Genomic DNA, 17,089 nt, shown 5'->3' with positions numbered 1-17,089 from the left:
TCAAATCTAAATCTCAGTTCAGATGAATGTAACACTGTCTGACTGCTGCAATTAAATTTAATTTTAAATTGTATAAACATGTAACTCATGAGACACTGTCTCCCTCTTATATATGCATTTACATTTGGTGTTGAAGGGCTAAATCCAGCACAGGGTAAGGCGCTGCAGTAAGCAGTGTGTGCATGTCTGGTGCCGGTTGGGGAAGATTTGGACAAACTCAGAGGCGAGCCTCTTCCCCTTCACAGATAACTGAGGTGATTTGTAATAATTGCAGATGCCTCTACAGTTCATTAATTGCTGGGATGTCCTTAGATTATTGTTTTGGACTTGGAAGCCTGTGCCTCTCTCCAGATCAAGCTGTTTGCTTTTGCTTTTTTTTTTTTTTTTTAATGTTCCTTCATGAAGAATTAAGTTATAGCCATCTAAGGTTACTTTACTTCTGAATAAGAGCATCTACACAGAGATTTAATGCTCTCTGACTAACACACTCTAACTTCATTGTATTAGTTCATTTATCTTAACTTTCCTGAGTGTTGCTCTGTAGACAAGCACTTAGTCAGTTAGCTGGAGCAAGCAATCTCTGCTTCATGCTTAATGCACTCATCACCTAGCTTTATACTAAGCAGCAGACTTAAGACTTACTCAGCTGGAAACTATTTTTATTTCCCTAAGGTACAGAATTACTGCCTCCTTAGTACATCTCTTCTTTTTGCACTTGCTTTTTTGGGGTGGGGAATGTCTCTGCCTCAAGCACTTTAATGAAGAAAAATCAAATATATTATTAGATGACTGAAATTTGGAAAAATGTCTCACATATCTGCTGTGCTTTTTGTTTTTAATTTTATATTAAGTAGATAGTAATATTCTTGTATTTTGAAGTTTGGAATACATTGTTAAATTACCTTAAAATTTTTCATTATACGCTCCTATTTTAGATTATTTATAAATTTACCACACTCCACTCATTGAGGATGAAATTTTTCATGCTCATCTTTTTGCCTCAGGCTGAATTTTCATTCAAAGTCATTTAAAAATGTTTCAGCAATTTCCAAAATCTAGGTTAGTGAAAATTAGGTTGGGGTGATATATTTTTTCCAATGCTAATAATGGTTCAATATGAGTTTATGCTTTTTTGGTATTTGCAGAGAAGTCCAAGAAAATTTCTTTAAGTTGTGGGAAAATTTTAGCTTACACAATTGTCATAAAAGTAGTTTCAGTTATTATTCTTATGTTTAGTGAATGAATCCAGCATCCTATTAAAGAAAGAAAAGAGGTGATCTTTTAATTTCAAAGTGTGTCATAAAGCAAATAAAATGGTTGAATTAAAGTTGAATGAGTGGTTTTAGTTCCAGCATTTTTCAGCTGAAGAGTGCTTGGCTTTGCAGCCTTAAAAACATTTTTTATGTGCTTTCTCTTTGTTTTTTATATGCAAAAAAATAAAATCTTATTAACTCTAGTTTGTTTCACAGAAACATGGCAGTACAGCCAGCTTGGCTTCTTCCTAAAACCTAATGCTCGCACCTAAGTTCTGTGGGCTTGAAAAAGGGCATGTGTTAAGCCCTTTACAAGGAAATAGATACTCGAGTGACTAAATCTGGAAAAGATCTGTAGACAGTGCATTATTTCCTATGACAGAGTTTTTAGGACTACATATGAAGCTGAACATGAAAATATTTCAGGGGAAAAAATAGAGTTAATATGCAAAAGAAAAATCATATTTAAGTTTTTCAGATCAAAAGTTTTTGTGGACTTTGGTGTCTCTGCTGCACTGTGATTGCAGAGTCAAAAACGGCCACTCATCACAGCCCTGAAACATGAACCCTTTAATTTTTAGCAACACCTGCCCTCCCTGGATAAGGTTCTACCCAAAAGTCACAGCTCTGATGGTGTCCATAAGAGGTAGTGGTAAATATTACAATCTGAGTTTAGCAAGCTCTGAGGCTAGACGAACATCAACACACAGGACAGGGCTCTTGGGCTAACCAGAGATGGCCTTCAGCCTATCGTTGGGAAGAGAAAAACAGCTTACGCTTGTGCCAGCCTGGTCTCTGCTTATCCACATTCCAGGCTCCCTGCCCAGATATATCAAGTTACTTTTATTTCTCAGTAAGGAGTCGACTGATCCCTTCTCCGTGTTTTTAGTTTGGAGTCCATGCAGATATTAATATTTCCTTGTATTTTAGCCCTTTATACCATTTTGCTAATGTGAAGGAGTCTTAAATTAGTTTTTTCATGTCCACTTCAAGGTCTGCTAACACTCAATTCAGTTAGTATCATGCAAGGCTCATTTTTTGGTTTTTTTTTCAAAAGCGTGAAATAGGGAAACGCTATGGAGAAAATAGAATAAATAATAAAGAAAAGACCACAACAGTCTCCCTAACGCAAGTAAGATGTTCTATGGCTAAAAACACACTTTATGGTTGCCAGTCTGCCCTGCAGAGTTCAGCTATACTTTTTTGGCGTAGATACTACAAGGACTTTTGTCTGATGTGCAGAAGCTCACATTTCACTGCCGTTGACAATCACAGAGCTATTGTTTGCAAAACTGTACTATTGCCTCATCCAAAACTGACAACACACTGGCTGAAAGTGTTTTGTGCAGAGATAGTACCTACTAATACATACGTAAGATGTAAAAGCATGCTACAGTTTCTGTAAAAATATTCAGTCTAAGTTCTACACGATATAGGGAGGGAAAAGATTCCTTTTCCTTGGTGTGCTGCTAGATGTCCTAAAGCAATTAAATGAGTTACAGCCTGTAATTCATGCAACAATACATTGCTGCTGCTGCCACTGTGTTCTTCACAGCCTGTTTTTCCTTAGTGTAAATTGACTGTCCACATTCCTCAAAGGCTTTGAAAAGTCTCCCTTCAATCTCTTTCCACTGTACTGCTAATTGTTATCAACAATAACTTACCTATTATGACTCGAAATGTGTTTGGATAATGCAAACACATGCAAGATGTAATTAAATTACTGAATGTTTGGAATTATTTTTCTTAATGACATGGACCTATTTTTAATTATGAAATATTTAACCAACAAAAAATATGCTTGCACCTCTGTGAAATTACATTTGCTGCAAAGCTAGTGAAAAAAATGTATGCAAAAAAATATTGCTGTGTTTGTGCGTAGAGCTCAGTTGTTTTCTAATTAGAGTTGTGTTTTCTGTGGTTTACTCGTTGGCAGAAACTTGAGTATTTCAAATAAAATATTTTTCCCTGAAATTGCAAAATGCTGGCCTTTCAGTTGTAGAGGTCGACAAGGAACATTTTTGTCAATCTATCTCAATCATTAGGATGTGGAATATGGCCATATACAAAAACATGGTCTGAAAGTTAGGTGGACAATAGAGTCCATAAGGATTCATGTTTGCCTGCTTCTAGCAGGACATATAGTTGGTTGTCTTTTGAACAGCTGCTCTTCCTGAAGTTATGCTCTGATTCAAAGAGATGTTTTCTTGTTAATCCATCCTGTGGCTGAAGTAACAGCTAAAAATAAGAAAAAATAGCATGGAAAGCAATATGCTAGTCATTTTTTTTGTTAAGAATAGAAAGCAGTGCTGTCAAGCACTGAAAATAATCTCTGTCAGAAATAAGAGTCAGGGTGCCCGTGTAATGGGACCAAAAGAGATCACACAGATTAGATTAAGGTTGCTGAATAATCACTTATGTTGCAAAAATATGGTATAAAATCTGAAGGCTTATTCAAGGAAAAATATTTCTCTTGGACCTGGAATTAAATATTAACATTAAGAAGGTCTATAGATCATCTAGTACCTGTGACTCAGAGCTAAAATCTATTTTAGATTTTACAAATATTTTTCCTCAATCTCTTTGATGAAATAATAAGTATACATAATACCTCCAGATTACAGATTTATTGTGGATTTTTTAATTCTTTCTAGTAATTCACAGAGACAAACCTGAAAAACAAGAAAAAATTGAGAGGAAGGAACCCCTGAAGGGTATGTATTCAGCATCTGATGTTCTCCGTCTTTTTACCAGTGCTTCCAAACGGTATAATCCATTGACTCTTAGACTTTTCTTGTAGGTGGAGAAGGTGTTGTGAAAGCCAGTTGGAAGGAGAGTGATGATTTTAAAAGCCTTCTGATTCCATCACTATGCAGAAAGGCTAAAATTATATTCAGAGATTAATGAATAAGTTCTTACTGTATTATTAACTTATCTAATAGATGTCCAGAGCATAAATAGGTGCATTTTTTGTTCCTCGTGAATAAACCCAAGCATAATATTTGTCTTTGGGAATACTTCTGAGCAAAATGTTATGAATAACTTAAAACACAAAGAACACAGTCCCTGGAGGAATTCTGCTTCAGACACTTGCCTTAGAAAAAATAATTTCCCCAGACTCATTTCAGAGGCTTTGGGGAGAAGGTGTTAGAAAGGATTTACTAATTTGCTGGTGGTGTATGCCACCAAATTACAGATCTGCCTGTTGAAAGAGTCAGAATAAGGATACCACTTCCTCTCCACTCACGACTCATGAGTTAGTTCTGCCACCATAGTTTGGCTCTTGTGAAGGATTTTTTGGCAAAACAGAACTTTGTTGAAATATATCTACTTGTCGAAACACTTTAAGCCTTCTGAGAAAATGTCTCTTACATAAAAATGTGATTAATGAAGTCTCAGATGGGAGGAAGAAACTTATTCTACAAAAGAAATAGGCCAGTGGTCATAATAAATCACCTTAAAAAGGGGAAGACCCAATATCCAGCCATGGTTGATTTATTTCAGAGGAAGAACACAAGTCTCACAAACCAAGTGAATGTGCATCTTCCTGAAATCTATACTTGACTAGGCCTTTCTAATGATCTCTGATTGGAGCTTTTCCATTTTATATAAATAATTCAAAATACATTGAGTTAGCAAGACTGACTCTAGAGGTTAATGGCAGGCGCCTAAGTTCAAGTTTCTGTTGGAATGAATATTTATTACTAGAAAATTGGATGGTGGTAACAAGAGAAATTTTTTCTGAGATTTGGAAAAATGACAGAGCAAAGACAAAAATGTCCCATATTAAAACATGAATGTGTCATTAAGACTTCTCTTATTTTGTGGAAAACATGCAAAACTCTTTGATTTGATTTAATAGGAGAACAATATTTATTATTTTTTAAAGTTTCTTAGAACAGGAAAAATTGATCCCAAACAATCTTAGCCAATGAAGAATAACAACTACTATACTACCTTAAGTTGTCATAACTCCCACTAATATTTTGTCTACCTGACACTACTGCTAGCTATATTTTATCTTAAAGTCAATGTATTACTTAGTTTTGTGAACTATTGCTACAATTACTAGTAAGACTCTACTGCAGATAGAGGTTCTCTGTATTCACAGTACTAAGAAAAATTACTTTCAGGCTGTATATTATATTTTTAAATTATGACTATGGTTATAAGTAGTCTTATACATAGTCTAAATAAACGTAGTCTATGAAGTACTAAGTAGTTCTAAGGCCCGTTTCATTGTAATGTGACTGGGAGACTCCCAAGTTTCACTGCATCTCTGTATTTTTACTGCTTATTTTCTACTTTAAACATATTCCCTTTTCAAGATTTAGATAACAGAGAGAGTAAATAACATCCTATTCTAATTTAAAATCAACTTCTGTGCTGAAGTTTACCAAAGTTATCTAATGACAAAGAGAACAATTATAAGTGTCTCAGCCACTTAGAAGTGACTCAGTCAGCTACATCAGGAACTCATTCTCATGTGTTTCCTCACTACATTGCTACAAAAATGTGAGAGCCTGAATATTCCCTACCCTTCTTCTTTTGCTTCCCATTAGATATGGAATTCATGGTACTGTAAAAGAACTTTCGTGTTTTCTCATGTTTGACAAAAGGAGTTTTACTAAGCTAGAATGAAATCTCCACAGGAGTTAAGGTTAAAGATAGCTCGCCATTTCACAGCTGTTTTTTCTGAAGTGCTCCAAAATCCACATGTTTATTTCTCATTGTCTGGAAAATTACTGTGTGAAATCCTTAGAAAAGTGAGTGGAAAATGTTATATGAATGAGTGGACAGCATAATACAAGTTTCCACTGTCATAATGTTAGTTTTTACTTTACACATGCTGGTTATTGAATTCTGGCTCTGAGAACGTCATTGCCAAGGACTGATCTCAGCTAGTATCCATTACTAGCTCTCCGTATCCATTACCAGCTATCCATATCCATTACTGGTTATCCATTTCAAGCCAACTGGCAAGTTGCAGACGTGTCATTTGTACATGTGATGCTCTTACGCTCCAGGATTGATTCCAGGGTTTTTACAAGCCTCTGCCAGACTGAGTATGGGGTGGTCCAGGTGAGATCCTCTTTCTAGTGCAGGCAGCAGCATTTACTGTGAGCTCTGCCTTAGGCCTTGACAGTTTTCTGAAAATCTCTCTTCAGGAATGGACAGACAATTGCAAAGAATGGTGTTACTGTAGTAAACAAATGAGACTTTACCATCGCCTGGGTGGTAAGTAGCAACTTGTTAGCCACGTTGTCTGCTCACACCCATGTGGTATGATGTATGCTGTGCGGATATGCACAGGGTAACTCAGGAGTACCACAATTTGCCATTTTGTTTTCTAAGGCTTATCTTAGTAGAATTATTTTTGATTCTTAAGTTTTTCCATATTTTTTTAAATATATATTAATACATTTATTCTTTCCTAGTGGCACACAAAGACAAACCAGAAAGACAAGAAAAACCTGCAAAAAAGGAAAGGCATGCAGGTAATGATTTAATGTCAGGACTTGTTTTACACTTTGAGATACCCCAGAACTAACTATCTACTCAATTTCCATTTGTGTATCCTTTTGATAGGGAAAAATATTGTAGAACTTTATGAATAAAAATCATGAGGTCATATAAAGGTTTGCAGACGTACAGACTGAGTTGAATTTTGTATTCCTTCTGCATGTTTGTTGTTTTTTTTTTTTTTCTAGGGAAAGGAGATAATATATTTTATACTCTGGATTAGTATAATCTCCCGGTCAGCTCTGACTATTTCCAACACTCACAACAAGTATGGTTGCTAAGAGAGTATAGTCATCCAGGAAAAAACACCTGACAACCTGGGAACAAAAGTAATGAGGCAGGCCATCTGAAAAAAAAAAAAGCATTTTAGATACAATACTTAGTAGGGCTGTTGCATAGGCATTAAATAGGGCAGGACTAATACTTTAAGTAGTTACTTGCAATAAACAGGTATCTAGCACTGCTTTGTCTTCCACAATTCCCACTTCCTTTTGAAACACCAACACAAGGCTGGAGAGTACATAGCAATGCTCGTGCATACATTTTTGTGTTCTTAGTATAACTTCATATGCCAGAGTCAAATAAGCAGCTAAGTATTTTCATACACCTGGTCCCTCTAGGGTACCTCAGGGGATGCGAACGCACACAAATTCTGGTTCTGCACACGCGTGGACAAGTTACTATGTAAACATTAATTGCAAAAAATTAAAAAAACAGATCCCACATAGGAGAATATTCCAGACTACCCACCACTCAGTGACTATCGCACAACTCAGGTGTACTCTGAAACCTGAACCAGAAATCTAGTCACTATGGTATACTTTATTTCAATTTGTAAAGTGGAAATTAAAAGCAAACAAAAAGCCCCAAAGAGCATTAGTTATAATGTCATTGCAATTAGATTTGTAATTAATTATAGTGTTTAATCATTCATAGCTGGAAAAACTGTTTGTTTTTATGTGGAGTTCAGTAAACCCTTCAGAAATAAACCAAAGTAATAAACAAGAAAGCTCAAAAATAACAATAAAACAAAATAAACTAATAAATAACAGTATAAACAAAATGAACAAAATTAACCAGTAAACACCATAAATAAGCATGACTCTTCTTGACTAACTTCTTTTATGGGATTCATTCCTCCCGTAGTTGATAGCAGAGACCTCGGGGATGGTAGATGAGTTTTTCAAAGTTCAAATTATGTGGTTTGGCATCAACAGCAGACAGCAGCAGCTGAATCAATCTTTCTGGTTCTTTGCATGGATAGCCATGATGTCTAGTTGTGCTTCTTGATGTTTTTTCTCCTTTTTCTCATGTAAAATTCAACATTTATAATTTTTTAATAACCATTAATGTTGTTGTTGTTTATTTCTAGCTATTCACAAAGAGAAACCTGAAAAGCCAGAAAAACATGAAAAGAAAGCACCTTCTAAAGGTAACACAGATTAGTACTAGATATTGTACAGTTTTAGATTTTTAGTGCTTATATAGTTTGGGAGAGTGTGGAGATGAGTATTTAAAGTATAAAGCTCTTACAGTCCATGCTGTACATTTTTGGGTGCTCTCACTATTGCTTGAGCAGATCTTGATCAGACCCTGAGTGAAGTCTCACTCAGCACATATTTCTTGCTTAGTTCTCTTTTTGGTGCACAGAGGTAATTATAAATCATTCTTGTGTAGCTAAAGAAGTAAGCCTATGACTGTTATATTTCCATTCGTTGATGTCTTTTCCTCCACAATGAGATTCAATAATTTGCCTGCAAAGAAGACTTTCTCTTGTGTATCAGTTTTCAATCTGGTGCAGACCTGATGAACAAGTGTTTACTAACTCTCAGTCTGGATCTTCCATCATAACAAAAAATAGATTTTCATTTTCTTGACTTTAATTTTTTGCAATAGCATTTTCATTTCAATACATGGTTATACTATCCTCCGTGGCAAAAGTAGCTTTGGTTAATATTTACATATCTACTAATTATCATATATATTCCCAAGGAATATCATGTATGAGAGATGATTTTCAGTATTCTTGTAACTTGTAATTCCATCTTTTACCATGACTTGGACAAGGGGATTTAAAAATCCAATCAACTTGCCCTGTTATGCTATTTTTTTTTAAGATTAACATTTATTACTGTTTGGCCTTTGAATGTTTTTGCTGTGAAGTTTTCTCTTTTTTTTTTTTAATATGGTTTTTGGAAGCTGGAAGCTAGATATTTCTATAATGAAGTTAGGTTTCAGTCTTTGTCTCTTCTTACTTTTACTTAGGTAACTCTTGAAAAAATCCTTACGCAATGTATCTTAATATCAGTCTGTTACGGCATTTAGATTAATCTGATGATGATGGGACCCATTAATTAATTAGGTTTAATTAGAGTCTGTTCAGACAATATAGACTCAAATGTACAAATCAGTATTTATTGGACTCAACCTTACTCCAAGGAGAAATGTAAAACAGAAAGTAGGAGTGAAGAAAGAGAAAAAGTGGAATGAAGACTTAAAGCCTTGAAAGACTGAAATGTAGCCGTTGTCTAGACTCCCTTTAAAAGGGATATTTGCCCATTTTTTCTGCTTTCAGTGAGCAACATGAAAGTGTAGGATTTTTTTAATAAAGTGAAATCACATTGAAGTAATCCAGAGAAAATAAATCCCCGTGGTATCTGTATAGATTTGGAAAGCAAATAACATTCAAGAATCACTGAGATATTCCGAATGAGCAGCCAGCCTTTTTACGCATTTATCTTCAGCTAGCTAACCAAATAATCACTCAGAGCTTTAATGTGTTTAATAGCAGCCATGACTTCAGTCACTGACTGGAAAATTTTGTGAAGAATTTGGCACTTTGTAGCTAGGGAGATTTGCTGCTGTGGTGTGACATACAGACATGCTACCCTCTCTTGAATAGTTTCCATGCCATGTGAGTTCCTGTGAGTGGACTCAGTGGACTAGGCCACTCGTTGCCCTCAGCACTTCCTAAGGGACATTTATGCTGGCAATGTGCTGAGCTATCCATTGCCAGGCTCACCTCCATTTTGTCTGGGGTCTGCTATAAACTGTGTCAGCTCCCAGCAGTGCTGAGGGGCCGTTTCAACCACTTGCAGTCCCTAGGAAACGAGGATGCTGAGGTTCAGGGTAACTTCAGAGAAGAGACCAACTGAAAATCAGGTGGCTACTTACTCCACAGTCAGGAGATTTTCTCCACACTCAATAAAAAGACTTAGGGTCCTTCTTCAGCCCCTGTCAAAAGCTCCAGAAAGCTTCAGTGATATGAATGCTATTTAAACATGTCATCTAAGAAATAGCTATCTTTTAAAAAAAAAAAACAAGTCTAGATATCAATCATGGCTCATATAGGCAGCATTTCCAGATTGGAATTCAGTTAGAGAGGATGTTGCTATTATGTAGTTATCACTTGAAAGAAGTATAATTAACTCTACAAGGCTGTTTTGTTCTGGCAATATGTCTGGATGGCAACAAAGAGAGGAAAGATAGAGGTTTCCACACAAAATTTTGACAGGCTTTTGGGGACACAGCAATGTGTGTGTTTACACAGTGTATCCTGTGCAGACGTGAACTCACTCAAGCTGGGCTCTGAAGTGAGCACCAGGCTTGTGGCTGTGTTTGTGTGACAGTGAGCCCAAGCTAAAAAAAACCCAAACAAACCTTTCTGTAAGATGAATGTGGCTGCATGGCTTTCCTGTTGGCTGGAACGCAAGGAGATCAGGCCTGTGTCTGCTCAGAGCTTGAGCAGAGCAAGTTTGCATAATCTGGAATATGCAGTATAAACATTCCCTACAAAGCTTCAGATCTGTGTGACCATCTTGCCTTCTGGTTAGGTGAGTCTCAAGGGGTATTTTGAAGCTTTTTACCCCAGCGTGTAAACCTGAGAAAAAGAAGCAAGATTTTTGTAAACTGAAAAACAGGAATAATGAAGAAATGTGAAACTTCCAGGGATGTTGTGTTTCAGCAGTATTTTCTCATTCTCTGTTGTTTCTTTTTCCTAATATACCATTGTACTCATTTCTAGTAATTCAAAAAGACAAGCCTGAAAGACATGAAAAAGCTGAAAAGAAACCTCCTCCCAAAGGTATTTATTTATTTATACTACACTTTTACCAGAATTTATATTAAAATTTGTAAACATTATTTTATTGGAGCAGAGAATACAGTGCATATGAAAAATCAGCTACATGATACCATAATGAAATTAAACTACAATTTGAATTAAAATGCCTTTAGAACATCCAGGGGTTGGTTCTACTCATGTTCTCTTTTAAAATATATTGGAATTTCAAAGATGATAATTAAAGGTATGAAGCACTGTTTCCCTGAAAAAGAATTAAGCCTATCCATAAGCGATTTGACATATACATTTTCATTATAACTAATTAAGGAAATTCTTTCTTCATTAGCCAGCAAAATATTTGGTCATGCTGTGGCTTTGTCTGAAAGTAGAAAATGTCCCTTATTAAAATATCTGTATTCTGATTTAGAATAGGTAGAACTATTCCATTTACATTTGATAAAATCAGTCTAGTCAGCTCAGTGGCTTAATAGAAATAGAAGTCCCAAGTCTTACAGAAGACATAGATTTTTTAGCATTCAAGTCTTGCCTCAAGGATGGAGACCTTCAGAACTATGAATAAAACAGAAATGTTGAACATCACACTAAACAGATTAGTTTAAGCCATATTCAGTGGAATTTTAAACTACTGTTGGATTTTCCTCTGAAGTGAATCAGAAACACACATATTGTCAGCAGCCATGTCTCAGATGAGAAAAAGTTGCTGATACGTATGAGCAGTAGGAATACTTCTGGTCTCGCCAACCTCTGTGTAGCTTCAGCCATTCATATTTACAATTCAGTAATCTGCTTGGAAACCTTCCCACTCTGCTGCAGGATACATCATGAGTTGGCCTGTCTCAGACTAGTCTTTCAGTCCAGGAAATCAGTGTAGAGGGAGACTCAAGAACACAAAGCTTCTTGGGCAGAGACCTAAAATCAGTGCATAAAAGCAACACTTACAAATATCCACACTTTAAATCAATTACACAGCTTACCAGGGAGTTTAGCTCTGATCTCTGAAGTCTAAAGTTACTCAGATTTAGCCTGGAAGTACCTTCCATACTTGTTTCTTCATGACCAACATTTATCTCCCTAGTTTATACCATAAAAGCTAACATATTGTCATTACAAACATTGACTATTATTTGCCATAGCCTATATCAGCCAAGTACTTGGTACAGGGCTGAAGATAAAACATACTTGCATCTCGTATTTCTGTTAAGTCTGTCTTGTTCTGGGGCATTATAGCTTTCATCAGATGTGAACAAGGTGTTAATGATGAAGAAATACTCATTAGTAACAGCACAAGTATTATTCTGGGGGAAAAGAATGACACTGAAAGATTTTTCTTTATTACCTGCAGAGGAGAAGAAAGTAAAGAGCACCAAAGTGGAAGCAAAAGTTAAAAAGGAAGTGAAGGATGCAAAAGGAGAAGCAAAGATGACTGAGAAGGCAGAGACTAAAATAACAGAAGTTGGGCTAATAAAGGCCAAACCGAAAGTTAAGGAGGAGAAAGCTCTTCAGACTGTAACTAAATCGGAAAAGAAAGGTAAACAAACCCAGGAGGAAACAGATGAAGATCTTAAAAAGGTAGTAGGGAAGCAGCAGAGAGAATGGAGTTAAAGCTGGCAAGGACCAAATTCCACCCATGAAAAAGAAAACTACAGCACGAATAAATTCCAGATTAATCTAAGACCACTAGAAGGAGGCTATCAAGAATAAGAAAAAAGTTTAATCTGAATAACCATAATGTTCTAAACATTTGTCATGGCTAAAGGTTTGTTTTAGTTTAAATTCCTCTTTACCAAGGACCAATTTCTCTTCAGATAAGCTTGCATCTTCATGGATTTGCTCAGTAGGACATTAAGCAGTGCATTGCTAGTAAAGTTATTTTGGAAAATACAGGCTGTTCAGTGACCTACTGGGAATTACGTTTTGTTTCTACGTCTGCATATGTCCTCTTGTAACAGTCATGAAATTAGCAGCAGAGGAAAGAGAATATATGAGGATTATATGTTGTCAGGTATTTATGATGTAGTGATATACCTGCCTGAAGTAATTTGATGTGAACAACTTCCAAATCTCTCCTAAAAAGGAAAGAGATGCCATTACCCTGGTGAAAGAAAGAAATTAAGTGATAAAACAAAGAATCAGCATGCATCAACACCACAGAGGTGTTAACTATATGCTCCTCTTCCTCAGAGCCATCCTGGGTTCTTCCAAGCCGAAGTTACACTGACTGGTTCCCTGATTTCCCTGTGGCTATTCCATGGCGTTAGGTACAACTTTGTATGAATGAAGGCAGCAGGACTTGTTTCTCTGGGGCAGTTCTGCCACACTGCAGGCAGAGGATTATTCTGACATTAATAGAGGCAGCTCAGTCTTGCATGGTGCACCTATCTGATCCTTTCAGCTGATAACCACAGATAAATCGTTATGCCTGAGCATCAAAGCAGCTGTCCCTGCCTGGATATCTGAATCTACCCAGGCTGATTCTCTCAGAATTTCATAGCCATCAGCTCTGGATGCCTTAGGAGTTGCCTAAATTACATGTTTTTGTGAGATAGTTTCCTTTCTGGCATGCATAGTGTGCTGAAACAGTATTTTTAAACATTTATTTGTATTTAGTTAATTTTGGTTTTTACTTGAAATACTGGAGCCTTTGAGGCATAAAATCAAAGCAGCATCTTTCATGCTGATTGCTGTGACCAAGGGGAAAGTTCAGCACACTGTGCAGCTCCTCTTGGGAGATGCAAATCTCTTTCGGTTTTTGTTTGCTCTGACAGAGCTTCAGTGCACAGTGGGATCCGCTCCACGCTGTTCAGGATAAGGCTCTCAAAAAGTGCTGGTGTGCAAATGAGGCTCTTTACTCCCTGACAGCAAAGTATTTTAAGTAAGTAGGGGTCAAAGTTTACAGACAGCAATAGAGAGTGGTGGTGGTGCTTTTGTTTGTTTGGGATTCTTTTGTTGTTTCCCCCCCTCCCCTTGACTGTTAAATATTAGCAAAATGATCCATCTTAACATCAAACATTAACAGATCACTTTGTAAGTCTGCTTTAGAGTGTGACCCCAGTGACCATGCACTGAACCGTGGCAGGTGAAATTGGGAACAAGCAGCTGGAGCTGAGGAAGGAAGGAACCTCTTCAGCCACCCCTGTCACTGGAGATAGGGCTCCACACGCCCAGTGAAAGCTGCCTTTTCTACTCTCCTTCTTTTTTTTTTTTCCACCATGAGTGGCTGCTGCCCAGCTGAGTACTCTCAGAAAATTCAGTTCTATATTTCAGTCCCACTGTGACCCAAGGTGAACATAATTTTGAAGTCCATATGGTTTTGCCAAGATTTCCTGATCCTGCAACCCTTACTTTTCCTTACTCCAGGGAGTAGGTCTGCCAGCTTTTCTGCAACAATGTAAAAAATACAACAGTAGTCATAGACGGGTTATTATTATGTCCCTGCTATTGCATCATTCCTTACTCAAATTAAAATTTTAAAAGATAGGTCATCTCCAAGGGTAAATCAGATGAGACAGAAATATCTATGACTGTTTTTATCAACAAGAATCTAGTCCCAAACTGTGACATGATCTGTTAGTACTTGGATGGATATCTGTGCCACTATTACAGAGTTATAAGGTGAAAAGTATGGGGTTAAATATTCTTTTTAACAGAAGAGTTTAAATTAAAATTAATTTTTAGCCATAAAGAGACATTTGGAAAATAATATTCATTTAAAATTCCTTAGATTTCAATCTTTGCTGATTGGCAAATTTCCCATGAACTTCAGTGGAATGTTATTATTTCACATACAGTAGAAATGCTATTTTTGCTATCCAGAGCTTAATATTCTGCCTTCAATTTTTTTTTTATAAATCCCAGTTTTCAGGGGTTGATTTACTAAAGAAATCCTATGAGAATATTAATGCAAAATCTTTCTTCTCAGGCACAAACAAGATTAAAGCTTTTTTAAAAAGTTTATTCAAGTTACATTTCCACAAAAAAAAAAATCCAAGCCAACCAAACAAACAAAAAAAAAAAACCCCAAAACCCAAACCAAGTAAACAAAAAAAAAAAACAAAAAACCTGAACACCCACAGTCTATTTTAATTCTGGTCTATATTACAACATTTAAAAACCAAATTATTTTAGTGTCAATGAAATAGTGTCAGCTGCTATGCCCTCAGGCTATGTCTATATTTTAACCTAAACAGAACCATACCAGGATTGTGCTCTGTCCTCTGATCGTCCATACAGCTTGTGTCCCCTGGCATAGTTATGTCCTATGCCATCTAGTAGTCTTCCATACAATGCCCCAAAACAGTCCAGGGGTTCTTCCCAATGGATGAGGACCACTTGTTTTGGCACAAGATGGGTAAGGAAAATTCATCTTTGTGGGCAAGAGCTGTGCCCTGCCATCTGCTCTCTGGGCTAAAGGATTGGCATTGGTCCGTTTTAATTATTAATATAGACTGACTCACTGAGGCTCACAATGCAAGTGCATTAAGTCAGTGCAAACACTTTGCTGACTTCAATGGCTTTATATGGGTTTAATGAGAATGCAGATTTGTATATACTTGTTTTCTCACTCATATGCCTCTACTTTTTTCAGAAAATTAGCACATAGACTTAGGACAGATATTGCAGCCAAATTCTTTAGATTCCTTGAGCGTGGAATCCAAAGCTGGAGCCAACTAGAATGATAAGTTTGAATTCCTAAATATGAAAGTAGAAACTATTATGAATAGTCACTAAAGGTTTTTAAAGCAGTTTTAATAGCCACAGCCCTGTGTAAATCCTCTGAAAATTTTGCCTCAGGTTCTACAATACTGACTAGTATTACCCTCACCATCTCAGTAATAGGAAAAAGCCACATGGGCTCCTATTGACTAGTAGAAACAACAGAATATTTGCTGAGCTTGTAAACGCTTTCCTAAGTTCTACAACTGCATAGGAAATCACGACTTTAAAGCACCCAAGAACTTATATGGCGGACAGCATAAGAGAGCAGCAATCACATAAATCAACTAATCATAAACTAATACTGTTTCTCCAGTGAACTATGCAAGAAAACAAATAGTACAATAAGCGTTATACACTTCGGAACATCATTTTGCATTTGAATGTAACAGTTATGCTACTTTAAAAATTTTAAGTATTCCAAAGTCTGCATATGCAACAGGAGATGGAGACAGGAAGAGATGTAACTTCTGAAGCCTAGGAACTGTGCTAGAAGCTAGAACAGTCTAGGACAGATGGATGAATACGCGTGACCAGAGTTGTCATTTAGTCATCAATGTTAACTTTCAAAGCTAATGTCCCTTAGAGTCTAGTGGGGTAACGTGCTTTTTTTTTATGGTCAACTGGAGAATCCAGCAATAATATTGCAATACTTTTGCACTCAGTTATGAGTGGTAACTTTTCTTCACCACTCTTAATGTTAGAAATTTTTATTAAGGTCTTCAACTGTATTTATGGATAGAAGAAATCAATAGACAAACAACATTTCTGAGATCAGAGTTTCATTTAGATTCAGAAGCCTTAATTTTTGAAGAACATATTTTTAATATATATATGTTTCCAGATTTAATATATACACATATGTATTTGTACAGATTAGTGTTTGGAAAATAATGCTGTAGTGAAACAATAAAATTATGTGGAAATCTCATTGCTACAGGAGTGTAAGTACACAGAGTTCTCTTTATATTCCCATTCACTAAATGTACATATTGATTATACTGTTAAAACAATATTAACAGAATATTGTGATATAAAATTTTATTGAATTTTTCTATTATCTGGCTGCAGCTATTTGAAACGGATCTTCAAGGATAAGAAAAAAGTCTTTGGGACCTGTGGCCAGGCAGTTTGCACAATACTTGAGTCAGGACATATGCCAAAACCGAAACCCAGGCTGCGCCCTGCCAGCCCAGAAGAAAAGCTGGTAGCTCTGGGGCCCTGGTAGCTCTGAAGTCCTTGGCTGGGAAGCTTGAGTTAGATCTGGAAAACAAATTTCCTCTTTCTGAACATATAAATTACTTGAAGGCCAGGAAAAATACCCATATATATAAGTAAGACTGTCCCTGAAATGTGTTTTTGCACTGCCAAGCTTTATCTTTACTGTTAAAAAGAAACATAATTTTAAATTTACTGTCTTCATTACTCTTTTTTCCTTTTTGCTCTGTTAGATCAATATGCATTCTGTCGCTATGTGATTGACATGTTTGCGCAAGGGGATTTTTATCCAGGTACT

The 17,089-nt window shown here is 36.4% G+C and overlaps 1 protein-coding gene across 12 annotated transcripts in view; it reads left to right on the top strand.

Moving 5' to 3' along the window:
- The window catches only part of TRDN (triadin), a 232,438-nt gene that overhangs the window by 66,391 nt on the left and 148,958 nt on the right, over window positions 1-17,089 (top strand). For all 12 annotated transcript variants that reach the window (XM_086744402.1, XM_086744409.1, XM_086744408.1 and 9 more), the window contains 6 exons: window positions 3,908-3,967; window positions 6,692-6,751; window positions 8,149-8,208; window positions 10,801-10,860; window positions 12,203-12,388; window positions 17,025-17,084. In XM_086744402.1, coding sequence (XP_086600528.1) covers window positions 3,908-3,967; window positions 6,692-6,751; window positions 8,149-8,208; window positions 10,801-10,860; window positions 12,203-12,388; window positions 17,025-17,084 — 486 coding nt within the window. The remainder of the gene's footprint in view (window positions 1-3,907; window positions 3,968-6,691; window positions 6,752-8,148; window positions 8,209-10,800; window positions 10,861-12,202; window positions 12,389-17,024; window positions 17,085-17,089) is intronic.

The sequence above is a fragment of the Chlamydotis macqueenii genome, chromosome 3 (assembly GCF_036417535.1).
Source record: "Chlamydotis macqueenii isolate bChlMac1 chromosome 3, bChlMac1.mat, whole genome shotgun sequence".
In the NCBI taxonomy this organism is placed as follows: Eukaryota; Metazoa; Chordata; class Aves; order Otidiformes; family Otididae; genus Chlamydotis; species Chlamydotis macqueenii.
This window is presented reverse-complemented; position numbering and strand designations above follow the sequence as displayed.